The sequence below is a fragment of the Cucurbita pepo genome, chromosome 14, assembly GCF_057944985.1.
Source record: "Cucurbita pepo subsp. pepo isolate OVF chromosome 14, ASM5794498v1, whole genome shotgun sequence".
Lineage (NCBI taxonomy): Eukaryota > Viridiplantae > Streptophyta > Magnoliopsida > Cucurbitales > Cucurbitaceae > Cucurbita > Cucurbita pepo.
Window position 1 is genome coordinate 7,347,671 of NC_141811.1, and position 24,370 is coordinate 7,372,040.

The 24,370-nt window shown below is 35.6% G+C and overlaps 2 protein-coding genes across 6 annotated transcripts; one reads left to right on the top strand and one right to left on the bottom strand.

Moving 5' to 3' along the window:
• The first annotated feature begins 1,056 nt into the window (after nucleotides 1-1,056).
• LOC111783839 (uncharacterized) lies at nucleotides 1,057-14,650 on the top strand. The gene is made up of 8 exons (XM_087117591.1): nucleotides 1,057-1,246; nucleotides 1,512-1,597; nucleotides 2,067-2,144; nucleotides 2,246-2,276; nucleotides 2,748-2,925; nucleotides 13,478-13,742; nucleotides 13,868-13,954; nucleotides 14,161-14,650. Exons 1-8 carry the CDS (start codon nucleotides 1,057-1,059, stop codon nucleotides 14,500-14,502), a joined length of 1,257 nt encoding a protein of 418 aa, XP_086973717.1. The 3' UTR covers nucleotides 14,503-14,650.
• A 459-nt stretch (nucleotides 14,651-15,109) lies between these two features.
• On the bottom strand, nucleotides 15,110-23,011 carry LOC111783826 (uncharacterized). Of its 5 annotated transcripts, XM_023664671.2 has the most exons (5): nucleotides 22,826-23,008; nucleotides 19,501-19,629; nucleotides 17,711-17,850; nucleotides 15,646-16,918; nucleotides 15,110-15,505 (listed from the first exon to the last, which is right to left on the bottom strand). In XM_023664671.2, exons 4-5 carry the CDS (start codon nucleotides 16,828-16,830, stop codon nucleotides 15,362-15,364), a joined length of 1,329 nt encoding a protein of 442 aa, XP_023520439.2. In that variant the 5' UTR covers nucleotides 16,831-16,918; nucleotides 17,711-17,850; nucleotides 19,501-19,629; nucleotides 22,826-23,008; the 3' UTR covers nucleotides 15,110-15,361. The 5 variants fall into 5 exon arrangements, with proteins under 5 accessions (XP_023520439.2, XP_023520441.2, XP_023520437.2 ...); XM_023664673.2 differs by lacking the exon at nucleotides 19,501-19,629 and having other exon boundaries at nucleotides 15,110-15,496; nucleotides 22,826-23,011; XM_023664669.2 differs by lacking the exon at nucleotides 19,501-19,629.
• Nucleotides 23,012-24,370: the final 1,359 nt, after the last annotated feature.

Here is a 24,370-nt window from a genome sequence, read left to right on the forward strand (position 1 = left end):
TTGGCATCTATTTTGTTTTGTTTTGTTTTTTTTTTTTTTCTTACATCACCTTCGCTTGGACAAGAGACGTACCTATCTTGTTTGTTGAATTTTTTCATTTTTCCTATACGTTGAGAAATGGTGATAGTTACGAAATCAATCTGTGCATCAATAGGCGTTGTTCTGAAGAAAGCAAGGATGACAAAAAAGAGTAAAAGGAATGTGAATGTGGACGATGACGTTGTAATTGATAGATACTCTTATTGTTCTCTCTGGTGATCTTGTTCAAGTTGTTGCGACGGTATGTAATTAAGGCCACTTTTATTTCGCTTTATCTAGTACTCATGTTATTTAATTCTAATTTAGTTTAATGGAAATCTAGGTCACATTGGGTTATTTCAAATGTGCAGTAGGTTCGACTTCCGGCTGGTAGTTTTTCCAAACTCTTGGCTGGTTATGATTACGAAGCCAAGGCCAACGATCCTATTTTGTTGCATCAAGCGACAGAGGCTAAGACATGTGCGGAGTCATTCAAGGAGGGGTGTCCGATTAATCAAATAAGGTATACTCCCTTCCTAGCATTGTGTATATTTATGGTCTAAATTTTGGAGTTTCATAATTTATGTTAAGGAATTTTGAGTTAGAACTGAGGGATTTTTCCTAAAAGAAGTGCCTATCTGTGGTTGAGAAGGTTATGTTGTCTTCAAATGGCCATTTTTCATCTTGATTTTACTTGGAAAGAATATTCTGTTCTCTCCTACTTGGTTGTATATACTAGACAAATTATTGCATAATTAATTAGTTTCATGATAGTAGCTTCAGGAAAGTATCATTTATTGGCATTTTAATTAGCACTGGGCATCACATAGAAAGCTGTAGTCTCTTGCTTAATAATCCATATTTCAAGATGGGGGAAGGTTTTGTCAACCAAAGCATATCTTGAGATTGGTTATGACATTATAACCTTGGCAACCTTGGCCAAAAGTTTCGAGGTTCAAATTTCCATACTCATAATTGTTGAACTAAAAAGATAGATGGGGGTTTTCGATTTCTATTGTGATTCATATGCTCATCTAAATGCACGTGATTACCAACACAGATTTTAATTGTAAAAACAGTGACCTGGTCCAAGATCAAAATGGGTTTGCTCATGGTTCACTGCCTACTGTAACTGGGAAGCTTAGTGATGTTAGACCACTTTTGCGAGATAATGTTGAGAACAACCAGAGAGATGCACAGCAGAAAAGAGAGAATAAATTGCAAAAAGGTGAACTTTTGGTGCCTTCCTTGCATAGTTGTAGCACACTCACCCAGCATATGCTTCTAATATTTTAAGTTAGAGGAGCGATGGCCCTATTAAAAGAATAGTTAAGAATGACTCATGTATTAATTAAGATAACCTCCTGAAAGATGCCTACTAATAGTACTTGAAAAATAGTATTCGCTCAACATACCTACACTACTAACTGTTTGTATGAATTATTTCGTTGGCATGCTATCTAAGTTTATGCATGTTGGTCTTTGTTTTGAAGGTTATCATATTCCTATTCATAATGACCCTATCTTCCCACCAACCTCCTTGCAGCTTGAAGTTGTCACTGGCACTGCAATCAATTGCAGCTATGAAATAACTTCTCCTAAACATATTTCTTTCTTTATGGCTGTTCAGCAAAGAATTGAGGCTTATCTCATCTCCATGATGAGGCCATCAAAAGTAGTTCTGGTTCATAAAGTGTCATCAGTTCTTTTATTGTTGTTATCATTATTAATTTTGGTAAGAAATAATTTCATACCAAAAAGGGAACATGCCGTGTGGAGAATGGTTCTCTTACCTTTTTTTAGATTGATATTTGTTGGTTTAATTTTATTTTGTAACTAATTACTATCATGAATTCTTTCGTTGATATTATTGCTATTACTATTTTTGGTAAGAAGCAATTTCATACCAGAAAGGAAACATTCTGTGCGGCACACGCTCTACTTTATTTGAGATTGATATATCTGTTGGTTCAGTTTTATCTTGTAGCCAATTACTCTTTTCTCACTGAAGTGCTCCTTTTCTTATGGTTTATGTTAAATTATTCGATAGACAGGACCCAGATAACCAATTGAAAAAGGAGCAGGACGATCGTGGTCAGGAATTTGATATGCGTCAAGGACTCAATGTATGTCAGTTAAGCTTATTCAAGACCTGTGTTTTCTTGAGAATTAGATGTTATTCATATGGGTGGACTATACTAAAGACTGACTACTTTTGTTTCTGTAGGTTGATCGAGTTCAATCCTCTTTATTGAGTGGTGAGTTCAAAGTGTTGTTAATTATATCTGGCTCACCTAATTTGGTTATAAAGCTTCTATGAAAGGGTTTTCTTAATATATGAACTAAATATAATTGCAGATAGTTTTTTATTTGAATTGTTGATTTTGCAAATAGCACTACGGAGTTGTAGTTTCAGTTGCAACTTACCTACAATGTTAAATGCTCAATAAATTTTGACACCAAATGTTGTAGGATCAAGTGGTTATCTCTTGAAAGTAGCTAGTTAGTGTAGGACCCTATGATTTTGCTGTACAGTTTTCAAATACCTTCCAGCGTGGATATTTCTATGTAATGTTATCATTCTTTGACCACTTGAATTGTAGATATCTTTTTATGCGGTGGATTTTCGGCCTGATTAAGTAAATTCAGAGAATAATAAGAATTTAATAATGCCATAAAACAATTGTTTAGAGTATCTAATTGTTCTGCTCCCGCTCTTATTAAATTAGAGAAACCATGCACTGAAAGACCCATTTCACTCAACATAACGACGTATGCATTTTCAGTTGGTGTCTCAACTTCTTCACTTTTGTCTGTGGATAGAAGTATGGACTCCTGTCATAGTTCAATGCAGTCATCGATCGACATGGCCCCTTCTCATGGTTCAGAATCCATAAAAGTGGCAAGGTACGTCGTATCCTTATCAGTTTATCACATCACTACTATAATTAATAGGTAGAATGTTCATGGGACATTTATCATGTTATATTTATACCTTAATATCTTTTCCATTGTTCTCAGCCAAAATCCCCTCAGATTAGTACAATCCCTCGAGTTATATTTATACCTTAATACCTTAATATCTTTTCCTTTTCTTTTAAAAAAAGTATTTATTGATACAAAATTTTATTGGATGGACGAAATACAAGACAAAAGCTTACAGAAATTATGGGAGTTACTAAACGCTCTCCGGTCGGCACAAATCAAAGAAAAGCCATAGATGCAAAAGTCAGCTGTAGAAAATACCCATACTAGTAAAAAAACAAGGTACCAAAGGAAGAGGTAGTCGCCAATTCATCCTCTCTTTTACATATCACACACCAACTTGTCAAGATAAATTATTCTATGGTCGAGTTTAATTTGGATACCCAAACCTTCGAAAAGATGAGACCCACAAGTATCTTGAGGTTACAGACTTGAGTAAACAATTTGTATCACTACAATTGACTTCCAAGGGCTTTTCATGGTAGACAATGCTACTCATTGAGGACGATGCTATCCATTGAGTCAGAAACCCTTAGATGTTGAGTAGAGTTGCTAGTATTGATTAAGGAAGATGCCACTCACTGTTTACATCCAAAACCATCAGCCACTTCTTTTCCATTAAGATTTTTTTTTAGTTCCATAGGAGATTCGACTCTATGACCTCTTGGCTGAAAGTGTGTACCTAACTGCTATTCTCAGGTTGGCCCAACTACCATAAGAATTAATTTTGAAGAGATTGGATCTTCCGATTAGCCAAAGAGAAAGGGAGTGTCATCAAAGAACTGAAGGTGATTGAACTAATTATCTTCTTATCCACTCGTAAAACTCTAAGATGGCAACATAGAGGAATACAGGAATATGTTTGGAATGTTGGGCACTTTCCATGCGATAGGGAGGATGTAGGTATAATGCAACCCACAAGGTTAGGACTTTGTAATTATCCATAATATATTTTTATTTTTTGAAATCTTTGAAGAATCTGGCCATATCTCAATCAGATCATCTATTGAAAAATTAATGAAAAGGAAGGACACTCTAGAGGAAAATTTGATTATGCTGATGTGAAGAGGTAGTGTACTAGAGAAGGTGAAAATTTTATTGTGGAGTTGTTTATTTGAATCATTAAATGCCTACTTCAGATAAGTTACAGAATGCCAAATTGGCACCTTCTTTAAACTGGTGCGTGAGTTTAAATTCAAGATGCTGGTGTTCAATTCTGAATCGCCTATATGTTGGATGGGGTATTCATAAATCCATGAAGGAATTTGCAGTGAATGGCAGGGGTTTTGGGGAAGACCTATTTAAATCAAGGCTATGGAAAAATGTCTGGATGGAAGGGAACTACATATTTTTTTCTAAATAGGGAAATAAAATGGGAGGGCGTATTTGAAAGGGATGCTCTTGACACTAATGATTTATAAATTATATCCCTTCTGTAGTTAACTTAATTATAGAGCGTTCTGTTTTGTTTTTTTTTTCAAGGTGTTCTACTCTTCAGGACTTTTCACTATATCTGTATAAAGTTATTTATGTTTCTCTTAACCAGAAACAAAATTTTCAGTTGATATATGAAAATAAATAAAAGATTTAGGGAAACAAACTCCCATAGGAAGTGTAAAGAACAAGCAACCATACCAAAAAGAAAGGAACTTCCAAAAATATAAGAAACCAAATAATACAATGAAGAACAAAAACCCTGAAGCAAAACCCATGTCACTGAAGAGCCACTAAAGCTAGGCCTGAAAAAAGCATATTCGGCAACTAAACCACTGCATATGGTACAAAGGCTCGAATAGAGAACTACAAAAAATCTAGCTGTGAAGACTGCTTCAACTCCCAAACGAACGAGAAAAATTTGAAAGCAATCTTGTTTCTGTTTTTAAAGAACGGAATATCTTCGATGAAAAATCCTGTATGTTGTTAGGTTTGCACCAACGAAGACCAAAACTTTTGATGAAGCCATACCAGAATTTCCTTGCAAAAATGCAGGTAAAAAATAGTGCCTCCTAGTTTTCAATGTCCTTTGTTAAAAAAATGCACTAAGGGGAGAAAGGCCCAATGAGGCTGTTTGATAAGAATCATCAACAACAGAATTCGAACCTACACGCCCCTACACGCCCAGAGCACAACATTTGTTAGAAAGAACTATTTTTAATTTCATAAATTATGTAAAAGTCAAATGGTCAATTTGACTTATTCTTTTGTGGAGATTAAAGAGGATTGGGAATAAATCCCGTCCACAAACGTCTTTTGTCGGAAGACTATAAATACCCACAATATGTTATGTAAAATTCAGATTCGTGGATGAATGTAATTCAGATCTCAAATTGGGACGTTTTCCTTAGAAATCCGAGCATCATATTTGCCATTTCTAAGTTTCAAGCAATTCTTGTGGTAGAATTGTACTCGAGCCGTTCAATCAAGCTTTGATCAAGTTCGATTGTGGAGTGACTCAATTTAGAACAAGGTTTTCAAATCTTGCTTCTAGATCTTCGATCATAAGAGGTAATCCAATTCTAGCCTTATCTCTTGGTTGATCCAAATTTCGTATAAGAAGGTGTTAATTACTTTGATTCAAGGGTTCTTGCTTTAATAAAAGCTTGGATCGTTGGGCTGAGGATTAGGGTTGACTTGTCAATTTCCTTCACCTTCTTTTGAAATGTTTTGATCAAATCTGCATGCTTCACTTACAAAAATATTAGAAGGAAAATAGAAGGAATAGGAAGCAAATGAAGTGGATTAAATCCATAAACTAATTTCTTAAAGTCAGCAGCATGCTTTGCATCATCTATTTCGACTCATTTTAATAACTATATCTGCCCAACAAAAATACAATCTTTACCCTTTTTAGTGTGCAGTAAACCAATAACAAATTTTATAGATATATTAGTCCAAGGTTTATTAGGTACATTCAAAGGAGTATAAAATCCGTTAGGTTGTGACCTAGATTTAGTTTCTTTGCGTTTAAAACATTTGCTACAAAACTTATGGACATCGTGCTTCATCTTCGGCCAAAAGAAGTGTTTATGCAACATCTTATAAACTTTATTAATCCTGAGATGTCCCATTAATGCACCACCATATGTTTCTCTCAAAAACAAATCTTTTATAGAGCATTTAGGAATACAAAACATACTTTCCTTAATTAAAAATTTATGAAACACATAATAATCATCCATCGCTTTTTTTTTTTTTTTTGCAAGACAAGATGCATAAATAGTTTTGAAGTCCTGGTCATCTGTATATAATTATGTTCTGTAATAGGCTCAAATCCAAGAATTTTTGTAGTAAGAGGAGTAAAGAGATAGTACCTTTTAGATAACACATGAGTTACCATATTATCCTTACCTTGCTTATACTTGATGACATACGAAAATGTTTCAATAAATTCCACCCACTTTACATGTCTACGGTTCAGTTTGCTTTGACCCTTCACATACTTCAAGTTTTCAGGATCAAAGTGGATCACAAATTCTCTAGGGCATAGTGTTGCGGCACATGCAATATATGAACTACAAACAATTCTTTATCATAGGTAGGGTATTTCAATGTTGCCCCATTTAGTTTTTCACTAAAATACATTCACGACTTTCCATCTTGACAGCACTTATAACCAAACCACATGCATCACATCCAATTTCAAAAGTTTTATAAAAGCTAGGCAAAACAAATAATGATGCATTGCATAATTTCTTCCTAAGCAAATTGAATGCATTCTCTTGCCTTTCTCCTCATTTAAAAACAACATTCTTTTTCACTAAGTCATTCAATAGTTAAGTTATGGTTCTAAAATCATTTATAAATCTCTTATAGAGGTTAGCTAACTCATGAAAACTTCGAACTTTACGTGCACTTTTTGGTGTTGGCAAATCCATAATGAATTTAACTTTGTCTCTATCTAATGCTACTCTACTTTTACCAACTATGAAGCCAATAGAGTGAACTTTTTTCATGCAAAACTACCCTTATTAAAATTAAATTTCTCTTTTCTATGTGTAATCAAAACTAATTTAACATGCTCCACATGTTCGAGCAAAATCTTCAAATAAATTATAATATCATCAATATAAGCAACATGTTTTCTCAAATATTTTCTCAAAACATTAGATATTAGGCGCATAGGTGTACTAGGAGCATTAGTTAAACTAAAAGTCATTACAAGCCATTCATACAATCCAAACTTAATATGTTTTCCATTCATCTCCTACGTGCATTCTAATTTGATGATATCCAGATTTCAAAATAATTTTTATAAATAGACACGAATCATGCAATAAATCAAGCATATCATCTAACCTAGGAATAGGATGTCGATACTTTACCGTGATTTTGTTGATGACTCTATTATCCATGCATATGCGCCAAGTTTCATCTTTCTTTGGCACCAATAAGTCTCGTATAGAACATGGACTCAAACTTTCTCGTATATAGCCCTTCTCCATGAGCTCCTCCACTTGCCTTTGAATTTCTTTTGTCTCGGTTGGATTGACTCGATAAGCTGGCTTATAAGGAATGACAGTCCTTGGAATGAAGTCTATTTTATGTTCAGTACCTCCAATGGGAGGTATTTCTTTATCTTGAAACATGTCTTCAAATTCCTGTAAAAGAGATTAAAAAACACTAGGCAAAGCCAAGTTGTTAGAGTTAGAGACCAAAAATCCTCCATTGTACATAAGTACAAAGATCGATTTTTGTGAAAACCTTCTCACCTCTCCAACTGTAGCCAAATAACTCTCTCTCTTCCTTTTTTTCTTCAATTTCATCTCTTTTTTCATTCTTATTTTTTTCTCTTTTGATTTTTCTCCTTTTAACTCTTTTTCCTCAAAATCTTTCTTTCTTTCCTCCAACTTTAATTGATCAGCAAATACATTTGCAGAACTCAAAGGTAAAGAGTCGTTTTTCTACCATCTTTACAAAAGAATACCTATTCAAATAGCCATCATACATAACCCTCTTGTCAAATTGCCATGGTCGGCCAAGCAATATATCTTCAGCTTGCATTGGTAACACATCACAAAGAACTTCATCTTTATATTTTCCCAAAGTAAAAGATATTAAAGCTTTGGAAACTACCTTCATTGTTCCATTATCATTGAGCCATTGGAGCTTGTAAGGTTTAGGATAATCTTGGGTTGGAATTTGTAACATTTTGATCAACCATGGTACTTACAACATTGGTGCAACTTCCACTATCAATGACAAGACTACAAGCAGTCCCCTTGACGAAACACTACGTGTGGAACAGGTTATCTCTTTGATCATCAACATCATTCTCCGTAACTTGAGTTTTAACAAGTCTTCTTGTTATAAGTGCCAAATGAATCTCATCTTCCAGTTCCTCCTCGTTCTTCTGGACTTCTTCAACTAGATCATTGATCTCCCCTCCATTTTCCTCGTCTTGGTTCATGATTGTACAAACAGTAGTGAAATATGTTTAGGACCTCAAACACTCAACTTGGTCAAGGGACATTCGTACAATTGGTCCCTGAGTGTAAAACCTTCTCATCTCTCCAACTGTAGCCAAGTAATTAATACCTCCTTATACGAAATTTGGATCAACCAAGAGATAAGGCTATAATTAGATTACCTCTTATGATCGAAGATCTAGAAGTAAGATTTGGAAACCTTGTTCTAAATTGAGTCACTCTACAATCGAACTTGATCAAGGCTTGATTGAATGGCTCGGGTGCAATTCTACCACAATAATTGCTTGAACTTAGAAATGGCAAATATGATGCTCGGATTTCTAAGGAAAACGTCTCAATTTGAGATCTGAATTACATTCATCAACGAATCTGAATTTTACATAACATATTGTGAGTATTTATAGTCTCCCGACAAAAGATGTTTGTGGATGGGATTTATTCCCGACAAAAGAATAAGTCAAATTGACCATTTGACTTTTACATCATTTATGAAATTGAAAATAGTTCTTTCTAACAAATGTTGATGTGCTTAAGTGGCTAATGCGATAGGTTTGAAATCAATTGAGCTCTCTACGTGTAGGTTCGAATTCTGTTGTTGACATTTTTGAATCTTCATGACATTTTTTGAATTTTCTTGGCAATAGGTTCATTTGGAACACCGTGATTCTTATCACTGTTAGAGGGCTCCGTCATTTGTCATCTGTATTAATTAAATGGAGAGAGTAATAAATTGAAAAATCTGATCTCATGAGGAACCTTAAGTCTCCAAATGCTCTGCTATTGGCCGGATGTGCAGGAAAAATCCTTTGCTAGTGCATGAACAAATCTGTGTTCAGTCGCTCCTCTTTTGTCTGGAATTTGATACCCTATTACGAGAGTTTACAAGTAGGGACACATGAGGAGGTGTGCTCGAATGATCTTTTTTTTAGTTGGAAGAGGGTTAGGTGTAACGCTCCTAATTTTTTTTGCCTAAACTAGAGACGTCACTACATGCATGCTTTTAATAACATATGCGGAAATTTAAATAAAACGTTTCAAATGAAGTTGTGGACTTACACATTTAATTTAAAACAAGAAAATAAAAATAACAGTCTTTTAACATGAAAAAAATGAAATAAACCACCTATTAACTACTAAATGAAATTTAATGCATACTATTGGCCTATCTTGACTTCTATGGCCATTTCAGCATTCACTGTCATTTGTCTAGGGGTGCATTACCTTTACCTGAAAAATATAAGGGTAGCACGTGGTTTGAGTATTTTAAGAAATACTTAGTAAGTCACCCCACTGTTGGGGTTAGTAATGCAATCACACACATATAATGATGGGACCTATCCTTTAAAATCATAACATGACCTTGGAATCTTTTCAGTTTCGAGCAGGGTTGGATGTGTAGTGTTTTCCCACACACAGTCTATGCACGCGCACATGGACCCACTAGTGGGCTCGTATACATACCCTTGGGTTTGGCTTGGTTGGGCACAACGTGTTAACACGTCGTCCGATGCCACAGAAAAATAAAGGTCCGATGATATCATGGCGAACATAAATATCGATGGTACGCATCCGTACTAACATAACATAACAGGGAAATATCCCGATGCATATGACATACATATATGCATGAGATCCTCATGATTTACATTCATAGCATTGCATTAACATCACTCCCTTTCTCCTTTCATCCATGACATATTACATATATGCATCATGTATACATGACGGTCATCACATAATCCATCCCATATTTTTACATGGGAAAACATAACATGACATAGACAGTTCTTTTCTATTCTAATTAGTATTAGATTAGTATTAGTTAGTGATCTCGGCTTAGTGAGTCATTTCTTCCATGATGAACTGTTGGCACCAGTCCTCCATTTTGCACCAGTCCTCCATTTTGTCTCTGTGGATCGAGGAGAAAGGGGGCTCGGCGGCAAGAGGATTGTAACATGAGAAAAGCAAGGAGGTCAACCTCTTTCAAATGTACAACATGGATGCTGTAATGGATTGTAACATGAGAAAAGAGGATTGTAACATGTTAGAAGAGGGTAGTTCAACTTCATTTCATTCCCAACATGTAATGGATTTCATTCACCTAATTACCACGTGTGTAGCCCTTCATGTGATGAAGTGAATCCCCTCTCAGTGTTTATCCACATTTCCATTAGAGAAATCACCCTCGGAATTCACTGCTTTGATACAAAAATTAATAGGCCTTGCTCAACCATTTCCTTAATGACCAGAACGGTAACAAGGATAGTTTAGAGAGCTTCCCACCTCTCCCCATTCTCATAGAGAATAGCCCAAACAGCCATTAGCGAAAAGATACCCCTCCCTCAAGCAAACAACTATAAAATTCCCTTGGACCCACACAACCATCCAAGCACACCCTCTTCACGTACCCATGCCCCTCTTCTAACTAACAAAATTCCTTGGGTCTACGGTCATTCAAGCAAACCCTCCTAATGTACCCCTACTCTCCCTCCCGCACCTACGTGTATAGACTCTCATAACAGGGGGTCTATAGAATTTACAGTCATAATTACTTTGGGCAGGAGGAAAGTCGACGAGGGTTAACCCGTTCCTGATAAAGATCACGGTGTTCCAAAGGTTCCAACTGAACCTATTACACGATCCAAGGCCAAGAAGATTCAACAAGTATTCATTCTTCATCTACAAAATTGGATTGACTCAATTCAACCATTATTTCATGTGTTACAAGCTGATTCGACTAAGGAAGGGCCATTTGAAGCTTTGGAAGTGAATATTTGCACGGTTGAAGTAGCGAATGATGTTGCTATAAATTGCACTCGATTGATAAGTTATTGGAAAGCTTTATTTATTATTTTTAGTTTCATAATTTCTTGTAGTAGTCCGAAAGGTGGGGGAAGTAATTTGTCAAAGTGAGCAATTTTTGTAGTAGATTGCATCTGAGCCATTCAATCAAACCTTAATGAAATTCGATTGTGGAGTGACTCAATTTAAAACAAAGTTTCAAATCTTGTTTCTAGATTTTTGATCTTAAGAGGAGGTAATCTAATTCTAGTCTTATCTCTTGGTTGATCCAAATCTTGTATAAGGAGGTGTTAATTTCTTGGATCGTTGGGCTGATAAAAGGCCTAATCCTCAGCCCAACGATCCAAGCTTTTGACGAAGCAAGAACCATTGAATCAAAGAAATTAACACTTACAAAATTCAAATCAACCAAGAGTTAAGGCTAGAATTAGATTACCTCTTCAGATCAAAGATCTAGAAGCAAGATTTGGAACCTTGTTCTAAATTGAGTCACTCCACAATCGCACTTGATCAAGATTTGATTGAATGACTTAGATGCAATCTACTACAAGAATTGGTTGAAACTTAGAAATGGCAAAGATGATGTTGGTTGAAACTTAAAAATGGCAAAGATGATGCAGTGACACAAAAGAAACTTTGAACTCTTAAAATGCCCCTAAAAAAGTTAGTGGCCATATTTTACTCCCACTCCCTTTTGAATCTCAAACAAAAAAAGAGTCACTTTGACAAGTAACTTCCCCACCCTTTTGCCCACTACAAGAAATTATGAAATTAAAAATAATAAATAAAGTTTTCTACCATTTATCTAAGTGCAATTTATAGCAACTTCATCCGCTACTCTTTAACCATGCAAATATTCACTTTCGGGACTCCAGATTGTTCTTCCTCAATTGAATATAAGCTTGTAACACATGAAATAATGGTTGAACCGAGCCTATTCAATTTTGTAGGTGAAGAATGAATACTTGTTGAATCTTCTTGGCCTTGGATCATGTAATAGGTTCAGTTGGAACGTTTGCAACACCGTAATCCTTATCAGTTCCTCAAGGAACCACTTTGGGTAGGAGGAAATCCATGTTGGCTTTATTGTACTGTTACTGCTGTTTGCATGACTGAACAGCTTAGAAAATTGGCAAAATAGCATCTTCTCCGTGAGTCCTTAGATCAACCTTGCTTCCTTCATCGGTCCTCATGAAATGTAGGCCGAGTGAAGGCATTTTCCCTATGGAATGTTGCACCGAGGACTTGTGCTCCTAACCTACCGAACGTTGGTGTAGTTGCTGGTTGAATTGCCATAAGGATCTCTATATAGCCTCTGGGATAATTAGCTACGTATTTCCTTCTGACATCACTTCCAGTCCACCAAACTGATTAGGATGGGCAACATTTTCCCATCCAACAAGATGATTCCTCTCGTTTTCTTGACAAAGGATCTATCGGTTACTTTTTTTTGTTTCTTATTAATAAAAACAGATATTCAATCATAGATCCTGGTTTTCAAGGGTCTTCAAGAGGAAAGGTAGCAAATTGGGTAATTAGCGAGGACAAATTCAACTGAGGTAAGTTTTTTTCCCTTTGAAATATGAGATTTGGATCAAGAACAGTGTTGAAATTTGGATAAATTTTCAGTCTTTTTCATACATCTTAATGAAACGTTTTCGACGTGAGGTAGGCTGTATGTGTTTTATGGACGGTTTATTACCTGTTGCAACGGCCTTTGTACATGTATGTTAAAGTGATGCTTCCTTTCAATGTTTCCTTTACTTTCAAATCCTGTTCAAAGTTGCAACTTTTAAGTCTAGCTGCATAATCTTCAATTTTTGTGTATTCGTTTGCTAAGTTGAATCAATACAAGGTACTGTTTGGTTTACGACATTGTTTTTTTTTTTTTTTTTTTTTTTTTTTTGTTGTTGGATACAGTATCCTTTTCTCTTAAGATGAACCTTGAACCTTTTGATTGAATCTTCCTTTCATTTTATAAAATGGATGCCTAAGGGAGTGCTTGATGTATTTTTTAAAAGTTGCTTAGACTGAATAAGCTTTTTAACACTGGTTTTTTAATTGTTTTTTAAATGTCAAAACTGTTTGAACATATCTTTTTACAAGATAGGTCCTATTCATGGTCGTTAAGCTTGACCAATGGGGATGAACACAGATTGATGACTTTTGTAAGGTCGCAAAGTTATAATTGATATTTCTTCTCCGATCAACTAATGAAATAATTCTTCTATTTTATACTTCTGCAGGAATTCAAGCTCAATCCAAGAGCCAAACTCTTCTCTCCATACGTTGCAAATAACATGTCAGCAACCCCTGCAGCTCCAGTGGCTTACATTTCAAACAACACGCCAGTACTACATGTGCCTGTTGCACAACCAGAGGTGGTGTTCAGTCCTTTTGTACCTCGTTCACCTGTGCCTGCCGCCAAGTTTGTCCCATATGACAACTCAATATCTGGGTTTGGTGGCAACGTTGCTCAATTTTCCCAACCTGTACCTATTGTTTGGGCAGGTTTCTCTTGATCGGTTTGAAGTTCTTTGGTTTTTTCTGAGGTCAATTCATCATTTAGTCTGTTTTCATGATGTTGCTTCTCCCTTTGACTCTGAATTACCTAGTTTCCTTGTCTCATATTTCAGGACTTGGCTCAAGGTACGACAACCATCTCATCGATACCACCTTGCCCTTTGTTGACAGCACAGCCTGTTCAATATCCGAAACATAAGGTGAAATTCTTGTTCCTGGCTAATGCCTGAACATTCCTGTAACGACCCAAGCCCACCGTTAGCAGATATTGTCTTTTTTGAGCTTTCCTTTTCGGGCTTCCCCTCGAGGCTTAGGGTTGTTTCATTCCCCTCCCAAACCAATGTGGGATCTCACAATTCCCTTTTCATCGCTCAACTTTTCATCTTAACGTCCTCGACCAATGCAGGAACTGCAGCAACACAAGCATTGCAGCTTTGTGTTCCTCAGCCATTCATGGCCAGTGGACACCAACCGCTTGCCGCAGCGCCAAACGTCATTCCTGCTTTGCAGCCATCCTTCCCACTCAACCACCCAATTGAACTGCCAGAAGCTAATTCATTCTTCAACGCCAAGTTCTAATGAATTTGCTTCTTTTGTTAATTCTCCATGTAGTCAACCCCAAGGTTATAGCAAAATTTTGATCCTCTTAAAAGTTATTTTCCCATTTTTCTTTTCATTGGATTGTTTCCATTCAAATCAAGACATTTTACCTTTGATTGGTGGATGGGGCCTGTTGAACTATGTATAGGTTGAATTAAAATTTGTTTAGGATAAGCATTATTTCTAGGGAGGGAATGATTCATTGTCATTCATGAGTTGATAAATGTGATCCCTTCCTACTATACTGTTCACTGACCATGTTACTTGCATTATGAATGGTATATTAAATTCAAGCCTGTATAGAATCTACAGTCGATAATTAGCTTCTTTTAAGGCATAATCTTGTTTAACAACGATATAAAATAAAATGTAATGAATCCTTTCTTTTCCTGGTTCGAGTTCATGGATGAAATCTATTTATTTCGACATGGTTGAGTTTAAGGAATTAAGATTTTAAGTTTAAAATTAGAGCATTAAATAAAGTTATAAATTAAATGGTAGACTCTGGTTTTGATACAATTCCATTCTAATCCTTACACTTCCAATGGTATATTAAATTTAGTCCTTAGTCCTTTGTATAGAAATTAGTTGAATAACAACAATAATAAATTTTCAGGTAAGAAGAAAAGACAGCCCAGAATACATTTTCAAAATTAAAGTACAAAAATTAAAATATATGAAGCCGAAAGTACATTTTAACCTAAGTAGTACTTGATTCATACGACGGGCAGCAACCTTTTTCTCTAATCGATTCGGGATTAAAACTTATAAATTTCATTAATTCAATTAAGCTGCCCAACAAAACCTTATAACTTAAGGCTCTTTTAGCTACTTTACTCTCCATATGTGAACTTGTTGTCCATATCCAAATATCCAACTAGACAATCATCCAACTACACTATGTTAGGATTAGACGTTGGGTAGCATCCAGAAAACAGCTACACCATATGGTACCCCACCCCCTCTATACCCAAAGTATTAACTGTGCCCATACATGCTGCTGCTACTCACATTTGCTTTTGGCTGCCAGCTTCTTCTTCATCCCCAATCTCTCTTCTTGATTCCCCAGGTTCTTCCGACTTCAGTATCAAACCCGGGTCGTGCATGTCACCCCACGGATCTGGAGTTTGCATCATGTTTTCCTGCAAAACCTTGTCGAAGTAATGTCACTTTGTTAGTGCAGGCAGCGGCATAAAGCAAGTGCATTCTTCCCATGTACAAGAAGTATTAGTAATCTAACCAAATACATGAAGATTGACGAAGAATACATTCTAGTCGAAGACTTGTGTACCTGTAACAGCTCAGTCATTTTGCCGGTTCTAGACTCGTCATCCAGAGCTTTGGGAATATGCTCTGAACTTTCATGAAGGGGCTGCACTGCTTTTAGGGGTTCAATCATCAACGCTCCATCTGCTAGGAGGTTAGCTTCAACCTCTGAACTAACTTCGAATTCTTTAGCTGATATCGTAACAGTTGGTTTGTTGTTCTCAGTCTGCATCTCAGCTGACAGAGTGGGGGCTTGAATTCTCTTGATCACTTCAGTCACAAGACTCTCGAAAGGCGTGCTAGGCAATGCCATTGATTTACCTTCTGAATCATGTACTTCCATTACAAAGGATTCGTTGTGAGAAGTGTTTTCTACCGAAACATCTTGTAAGACGACCTGCTGACTAGTTTGAGGTTGGAAAGAAAAGCTTTCTATCCCAACTGTCACATCGTTGGGAGCTGATTCGTTTGACGTAAAAGAACCTATAAGAACCTCTTTGCCTTTTGAGGATTCAATATCAGCAGTCTGAAGTGTAAATGTTTCAGAGGGACCTAAGGGTCCATTAGTTAGTTTAGCAGGTAGTTGCACAACAGGAACCACATTACCTCTTGAGCTTCCGGAAGGGGTAATTTGGGCAAGTATAGATGATACAGATTTTTCTTTCGGAGCGTCCCAGTTCGAATGTGGAGGCGAATATTTAAACCCCAGTGTGGCACCTGATGATTCGTGGGATGGGACCTCTCCATTATTGGATAGAGGGTTATTTCCAGGACTCTGATTTCCTGTAGCAAAAGGAACCATATTTCGTCTGATCATTTGAATATCCGGGGCCACATCGTTCTCTGCCGAAACGGGGACATAATGCCCGGGTTTAAAGACCACACCCCTCAAAGTGATTCCAGAGTTGCCAACCCTAACACACAGAAGATATCCAGCTTCAAATACTGCCTCAATGACACCAGACACGACTTGTCCCAGCATTCCATCAGATATATTTTGAATTTGAATTGCTGGTTGTGATTGGTTTCCATTTACTCCAGAACCAGGAGAAATAGGCATAGCCTCCAAATGTTTCTTACCTCTATTCTTTGAAATAAGAATATTCTCATCATAACTTAGCTTCGGATATTTTCTGGGACGACCGCGTTTTCGCTTCAACGGAGCATCAGCTAAATTATCAGCGCTGATTCCTTGGTCAGCCTGACTCATCCTCTTTTAATCCTGGCAAATTGTTGCTCGTTCAGAAGTACCGATTAATTCGCACCCCCAGCAGGAAAAGGAACAGCATATTTCAAGACTACAGAAACAAGATAAAGCTTTAGTACCTTTATTATTATTATTTTATATAGAAAACAGAGACTGTTAGTTTATATTCAAAGCAAAAAATGTTCATATGCAGCCATAATGAAACGTCCCCAAAGTTTACATAAAAAGTCAGGTTTAAGCCAAATATCAGACAATTCAAGTAAAAAGACTTGATATCAAAAAATAATTAACGGAAACGTCCATATGCAGCCAAATCAGAAAAGTGGCCCAAAATGCTTGGCAAACAATATTGCCTTCTTCAGAATTTTTCACTGGTGTGCCTAAACCTACCCATTAGGAACCTATCTCCCATAATATTCAACACATTCGAACTATGAACATGCGCAAAAGGCATACATATATACATATAAAATGGTGAAGTGAATACTATGTCTTCATGTCTTGCTTAGTTGTTCTATTAGACTAACTCCGATTTCTTTCAATAACAAAGCGTTGTGATAATGATCTGATTGACTAATGATGACCGGCTACACTTTGAACAAATCAAAAGATAGCAACAACAATCAAATCAACAAAGGCTAGGATTCAATAAAGCTAGAGGTGAGATCTACGAAAGTGAGGAAAGCAATAAAGCTAGAGGTGTGATCTATGAAAGTGAGGAAAGCAATAAAGCTAGAGGTGTGATCTATGAAAGTGAGGAAAGCAATAAAGCTAGAGGTGTGATCTATGAAAGTGATGAAAGCAATAAAACTAGGATTCAAGGATGAAAAGGGTAGCTACATAAAATGAATCAGAGATTTTAAATCAACTCCAAGTGTCTTACATCTGGTGAAGGATCAACCAAGAAGTAACAGACGCAAATTCAACCAACATTCAAGCTTCACGAATGCCTCCAAAAGATAGTTTCCAAGATTCCAAGGAGAAGAACACGGAGATAAGCCATCCTCCTGCTCCCAAGAGGAACTACAAGAAGGAAATGAACAAGAAGGCCTCAACAATAGTAGAATTGGAGAATATGAAGGAAACGATAGGAGCTGCAAAATGAATTCTTTTGTTCATTTCTTGAAGATGGAAGGAAAGGTTCAACACTTAAAAAGGAACTCCATTCATGCAGCATAAGATCTAAAGGTTAATTACAAAAAAAAACTTCACTGCAAAGTCCAAAGAGAAACATGGAACTTTACAAAGGACCAAACATTGGTCAAAATCGTCTTAAGCCATTTGAAGATTTCATTATTCCTCTCACTCCAAAGGCCCCACAATTACACTCAACCCAGATTTCCACAAAGAACTCCCTACCAAACAAATGGAGTGGATGAAGGAGCTCATTGATCATAGATCTACAACCCATAAGCTTGGAATAAAAGAACTCCCTCTCACCCCAATGTGTAAATTCTTATATAATGATGGGCGACACAAAGAACTTTATTTTCTTGGAAATTTTCACGTTCCACAGCTAGGTAAAGACAACACCACTAAAGAGAGATGATGTAGCTTTAATTAGTGCTTCTCATGCTCTGATTCTTAATCTTTTAGCCCAATCCTTGTCACCACATAGGAGGTTAAGTTCCAACACATTGTTGTTTAAAAATCTTATTTCTCATTTGGTGTAATTCAGGTTGAAATGCTTAATGAATTTGTGTAAGCACTTTTACTTTTCTTTTGAAAGCCCAAAGTATTTCATCCCTCTTGCAACTCTTGTTCTAGAGTTGGTTGAACATTTAACCAAGTTTTGAATTGATCAAATTGATTGGGAGAATTAAAACCGAGTAAGAAACCAGTTCTCCTTCCTCGGGTACTTAATCTCTCAAGGATTCTTGCTTCAATTTGCCAAGGGCTTCTTATAACTACTTCAGAAAGAAAATGAGTACAAACAAACAGCAAAGGCAAAATCCAAAAGGAAGCATTTATTCCGAACTATAATGTTTAAGCAAATCCAAATGAGCCATTTTAATATTCAATTCGTGACTTACATATACATGGTAAGAATCCAAGCTTTCATTAAGAGAAATGAAAGGACATACAAAAAACAAGCCCACAAGAGGAGGCATCAACTAGCTACACTACAAGAGAAAACTCCAAACCAAAAGCATCATACCGAAACGATAATTACAAAACGTCTGGGTAACAGATTCTCAAACAGACACATTAAATCTCACGAACTCCTACACCTCCTCTAATTCTATCCACCCCTCTAAGAATTCATGACTAGAAATGAAAAAGGTTCATTTGAATTTTATCGCCCAGTTGCATTGTTTTATAAATGTTCAAAAGGCACTAAAGCAAAATAGTCCTTTAGAGCTCAAGTACAAGGCATGATGACAAGCAAGGGCTTTTTTCTTGTAAATAAATTTTTATACATTAAAAATATAGTATTAGAATAATAACATTAATATTTTCAAAAATAAAAAAGGAACAGTAAAATAACATGAATTTTGAGAATATACATTATTATTATTATTATTATTTGGAGAAATTGAGGACAAAAACAGATTTCCTAGCAGTTTCCAAGAGATTCTTCACAAAAAAACAAAAAAAAAATGAAAAAAAAATGAAAAATGAAAAATAAAATAAAATAAGGGGCTCAGAGCGCACTAAAGCATGCACACTTACACTTAGGCACACCCTTTAGTGAGGGCACCTCGCTTCTTTGAAGTGAGGCCCATACCCCTCTGCCATTCTGGGAAGCATGCCTTTCCAAACTCCGGCAGTATGATTTAAGCATGAAACTCCAACACTTTTCTGTTAAAACGAAAAGGGGGCTTTAAAATCTATATGTATTTTTATAGTTTTCAATTGATTGTTCTAAAAAATGTGTTTAACAGATGAACTCTTGCAGTGAAAGAACATGTTAAATCCATATTTTGATCTTTGAAGGCTTTAATTAATTATTTTAAAAATAAGGTATCAACTTCTCATATGAATTAACAATAAACTTTGATTATAAAATGTTATGAATTAGAACAAAAAACGTATAATACACGCATGAAAATATTCTAGTATCAGACAAACAAACTAAATTAAAATGAACTAAATATGAAAAAAAAAGTATGAACTGGAAGGAATTACACACATCTGTCATATGCCTTCTCATTTGAATAAATCATTGGTAATAGCTCGAGGGAGACTTTTTCTATAAACATATTCCACCGGAGTTATTTTGTGAACGGAAAGTGGCTCTAAAACAAATCATGCTAATGAAAAAAGTAGATAGAAAGATCTTCATAAAAACTACTGCAATCACAAAGAACTTTCCTAGAACAAGCCAGCCAAACTTGTTCACGGTTTAAATATCTTTGCAAGCCATTCAACATCGTTTTTTTGATTCTACAGCAGACGAGGATATAAGTCTTTCCTCTGCTTATTCACGACAATAATATACTCCAAACAATTAGCAAAATAGAAGCTTTATCATACTGACTATAAACTACCCAGGTAAAAAGTAATCAAATATAGGTTCAATTGTGATTGAACTTCGATAAAAATTTAAGGGTAGCAATTTCCAAATAAAAGATTCTATGACAACAGGTACAAGAGAACAAAAATATATTCACCTCCTGTTCTATTTATAGAAACCAATGCTCACAAGATATCATCAACCGACAACAAAATGCAAAATCTAAATGAAAGTCGAAAAAATAAACAACAAATAAAAACAAAAAAGGAAAAAAAATTAAAATAGCCCCAATAACAGCAGAATTGTAAAAAGTAAAAATTACCACCACTCTTCGGACCCTAAATTGATTTTGAGCAGAGAAAATGTTTGAATTACATCACGATATTATTAGGTCAAGGGAGACCATTCGCCAAACTATCTTTAAGTTCTCTATTCCACTGAACAAACAAAGGAGCTACCCAATACTTGAAAAATTCATAATATGAAACCATTCTGTCTTCAAAAAAGAATAATAAAAGAATATGAAACCATCCAATCCAAGAATCCTAAAAATTCGCAAATGACATGTCAAAATCATCACGATACCATAAAAGAATGAAGATAACATCAAGACGGAAGGAAGAGAAAGGGGTGGAGAGGGAAAGGGAAAAACTATTTTTTTTAGCCGTTGCAACAATTAATTGAATAAAATACGTATTAGGAATCACCAACCAAATCATCTCCCAGTTAGTTAAGGTATTATGCCCTTAGACTAAAAGGACAAAGGTTTGAAACCCCACCCCACATATTGTTGAACTCAAATAATTTACTAGGAATCATTTGTTTTTTTGAACGAATAAAAAATACATTACTTGGGAACTTCTCTCTCTATTTTCGACCGGCAGAGTGAGGCAGTTTTGGTGGGTTGGGGTTGTGAAGGGGCAGGCAAGGATAATGACATAGGCTGTTGTGGTACCTTTATGGCACTGCCACATAAATGCAATGTCACACTGCAACATGTAAGTTCTTTTCTTGAAGTCATAAAAAGAGACTAATGCTCAAAAGTTATAAACTTCATAGGGAGTGAGCTAAAAAAGTACTCGAGTCTTTTGAAGTTTGATAGGAAATGCTGGTTATTTAGTGTAATAGTTTAATTTTAGCGTAACTTTTACTATTTTCTTTTGTTCGAATATAACTTTTGGCCTTCAAAGTTTACTTCCTTTTTAAATTGGATCTTTAAAGAAGCAGCACCTTGGATTTCAGTACGTTCAAGATTCAACATTCACAAATAAGTGACATGACTTGTTTACTTCATTTTCTAACATTACAATCTTCATTCAAGATTTCCTGCTAAGATTTGGGGATCTTCCTGAAGAGTGACTAACTTTGGGGATTTTTAATTTCTACCAACATTGGAGATGTTTTGCTTTCTTTACTTTCTTTTCAGTTTTGGATTTTGTTTCAGGTTGATGATATCTTTTGCAAGTAGCATTTACTTACATTCTTCGATTATGCACTTCACCAAGAAAGAAGAAAAAGGCTTGCCTTATTTTATTTTTGCGCCTAATACTTACGCCGGGGAGGCTATTGCACTTTAGTGTGCCTCACACTTCAAAAAACATAGTTCATTTCTTCCTCTTTCTCTCTCTCTCCCATTTTAATTCATAATATTCAAGTTATAGTTACTATTTAGTTAATAGTGTCCATTTAATCCTTTTGTTTTAAGTGTGATTAAGTTTTTTATTTCCGAGTTCAACAATGTGGGAAACATCGAACCTTCAGATTATAAAGTCTCTCCCTCCCCATGCCCATGTTGCCTCCTTCCCTCTCCCCCCTCACGTCAGTCTTTAATTATGTAAATATAGTTCTCTTCGCTACTGTGTCGATTTATTTATTTCCTAAAGTATTAAATACTTATTTAAATTGCCAGAGGAAAAATAATCCATCCAAAATTGTTTGTTTATCAAGCAATTTTCCTAAACAGGTTTCATCATAAACATGTCTACAAAGGTCAACCTAAGTCTTTCCTAATTGTCTTAGCCATCGCACAGAGCTGACCAAGAAAATAGTCATAGGCGAGGGGAACTCTTCTTCGCCAATGGAAAAACCTACAAACACTACTTGTAACAAAACCACGATCGCCATCCTCAAACATAGCTCAAAACTCAAAAGATTTTAAAAACAAAAACAAAAACCCCCCATTGAGAAAAACCATTGCATGCAACAGAATCAAAATCCTGTTTAAACAAGCTTATCACAGGAGAATGAAGAAGCAAAAATCCTCTTCGAAAAACCCCCTTCTACTGGAACTGAAGAAAATCCCCAAATTAAAGCTACTAACAGCATCTCGAAGGGCCATATTCAGGCTGCCACAAAACTCGTAAAAGAACAAAAAGTACAAAATCGAATCAAAATAGCTAGTAATCGAAAAACCGCTACAGAAATTGCGGAAATCACACCCCAAAAATGTACATTTCTTATAAAAAAAAAAAATCCAGTAAAACCTAGGGAAATCGAGAGAGACAGAAAGAACACTAAAATGTGGAGGAAAAGGAAGCATACCTGGGTTAGGAGTATTGGGGAAGAAATTGAGAAGAGAAATGAGTATTGTTGATGAGCGGAAGAGCAAGGTAAGGTAGGACGACAATGGTGATGAGAGAAATTGAGAGGGGAAGAGAGGAGTGAGATTGGGGTTGAAATTGGAAGTTTCGAATTTTTTAGGGTTAAAATATAGATTTTGTTGAAGGCGACATTAACTTCTTCTTCTCTTTCCTTTTCTGTCTTTAATCCCTTTGAAGTTTGTCTTTTTTTTTTTTTTTTTTTTAATTAAAATAATTAATTAATTGTTATTTATGAATCACCCACCCAACCACTCCAAATAAATGTGATACCAAAATTAAAAAGAAATATATATAAAATAAGAGTTTTGAAAGGGTCAAAATGATCCACCATTTTTCTATTATGTAAATTCAAGACTTTAATTTTTTACCATTCAAAATTGGTGGGTGTAATTCAAATCATTATTATTTTAAAATTTTTAACCATTTTTATCATCCATCTTTCTCATCAAATTACACCTTAAAATTAGATAGATACGGTAAATGTTGCAAATTTAACCATAAACTTTTTTTTAAAAAAATTATAATATTAACTCTTCAGTAAATTCTCGCTCTAAACATAGTTAAAATCAGTTCTCTCTTATATATTTGATGGATTATAAACACGTGTATATATATATATATAGAATTGATAAAGTTTTAAAGAAAAATAATTAACTGGTTTAAGAAGTTTTTTACCCTCTTTTTAGGTTAAAACTAAAGGGAATCATCGTAGTTGAAGTAAGGGTAAAAATTAAAATATTTATTGTAGATAGGTTTTTTTAGTCATGTAAAGAAGTGGAAAAATCGTCATCTTTAACCTTAGTTCATAGGTGGAATTTAACTCTTAAAACATTATCTTTAAAATCATGATTTCAACATAAACATAACATCATCATTGAAAACACTGTCATGGTCTTACGTGTTCGAAAACATGATTTAGAAACAAATGTTAAAAATGATAATAATAAATAATTCAAACATGAAATGTATAACAATCTATTCTGACCTAGCTTATGCATGTGTCATAGTCTTTGGTTGTGATGTCGTCGTTAGTCGTACACGGGCGCCTTGTCTTTACCTGAAAAATGATGTAGTATACGGCCCTGAGTATTTTGAAGAATACTCAGTGAGTGACCCTACTATAGGGGTCGTAAAAATGCAAACACGTGCAATGATGCTCTAGGAACTTGGCCTCTAAGTCCGAACTAAATTGGATGTCCAGTACTTCCTTACACACGACCCACACGTGTGAACGTAAATCATCCAAGCGCTTCACACCCCCTTGGACCCATCATAGTCGAGCTAGTTGTCTGTAGCGATGTTTGGAGGTCAGTAGAACTCTGAGTGTGGCATGATCACCATCATCATCGTAGCGTAGGCGTCCATACTCATCATCGTAAAAGGGGAAGTATCCCGATGTATATGTACACATAAAAATGCATGAGGTCCCTATGGTTTCTCGTTTTTAAAGCATGTTTATGGCACAACCCCTAATTTCATCCTTCTA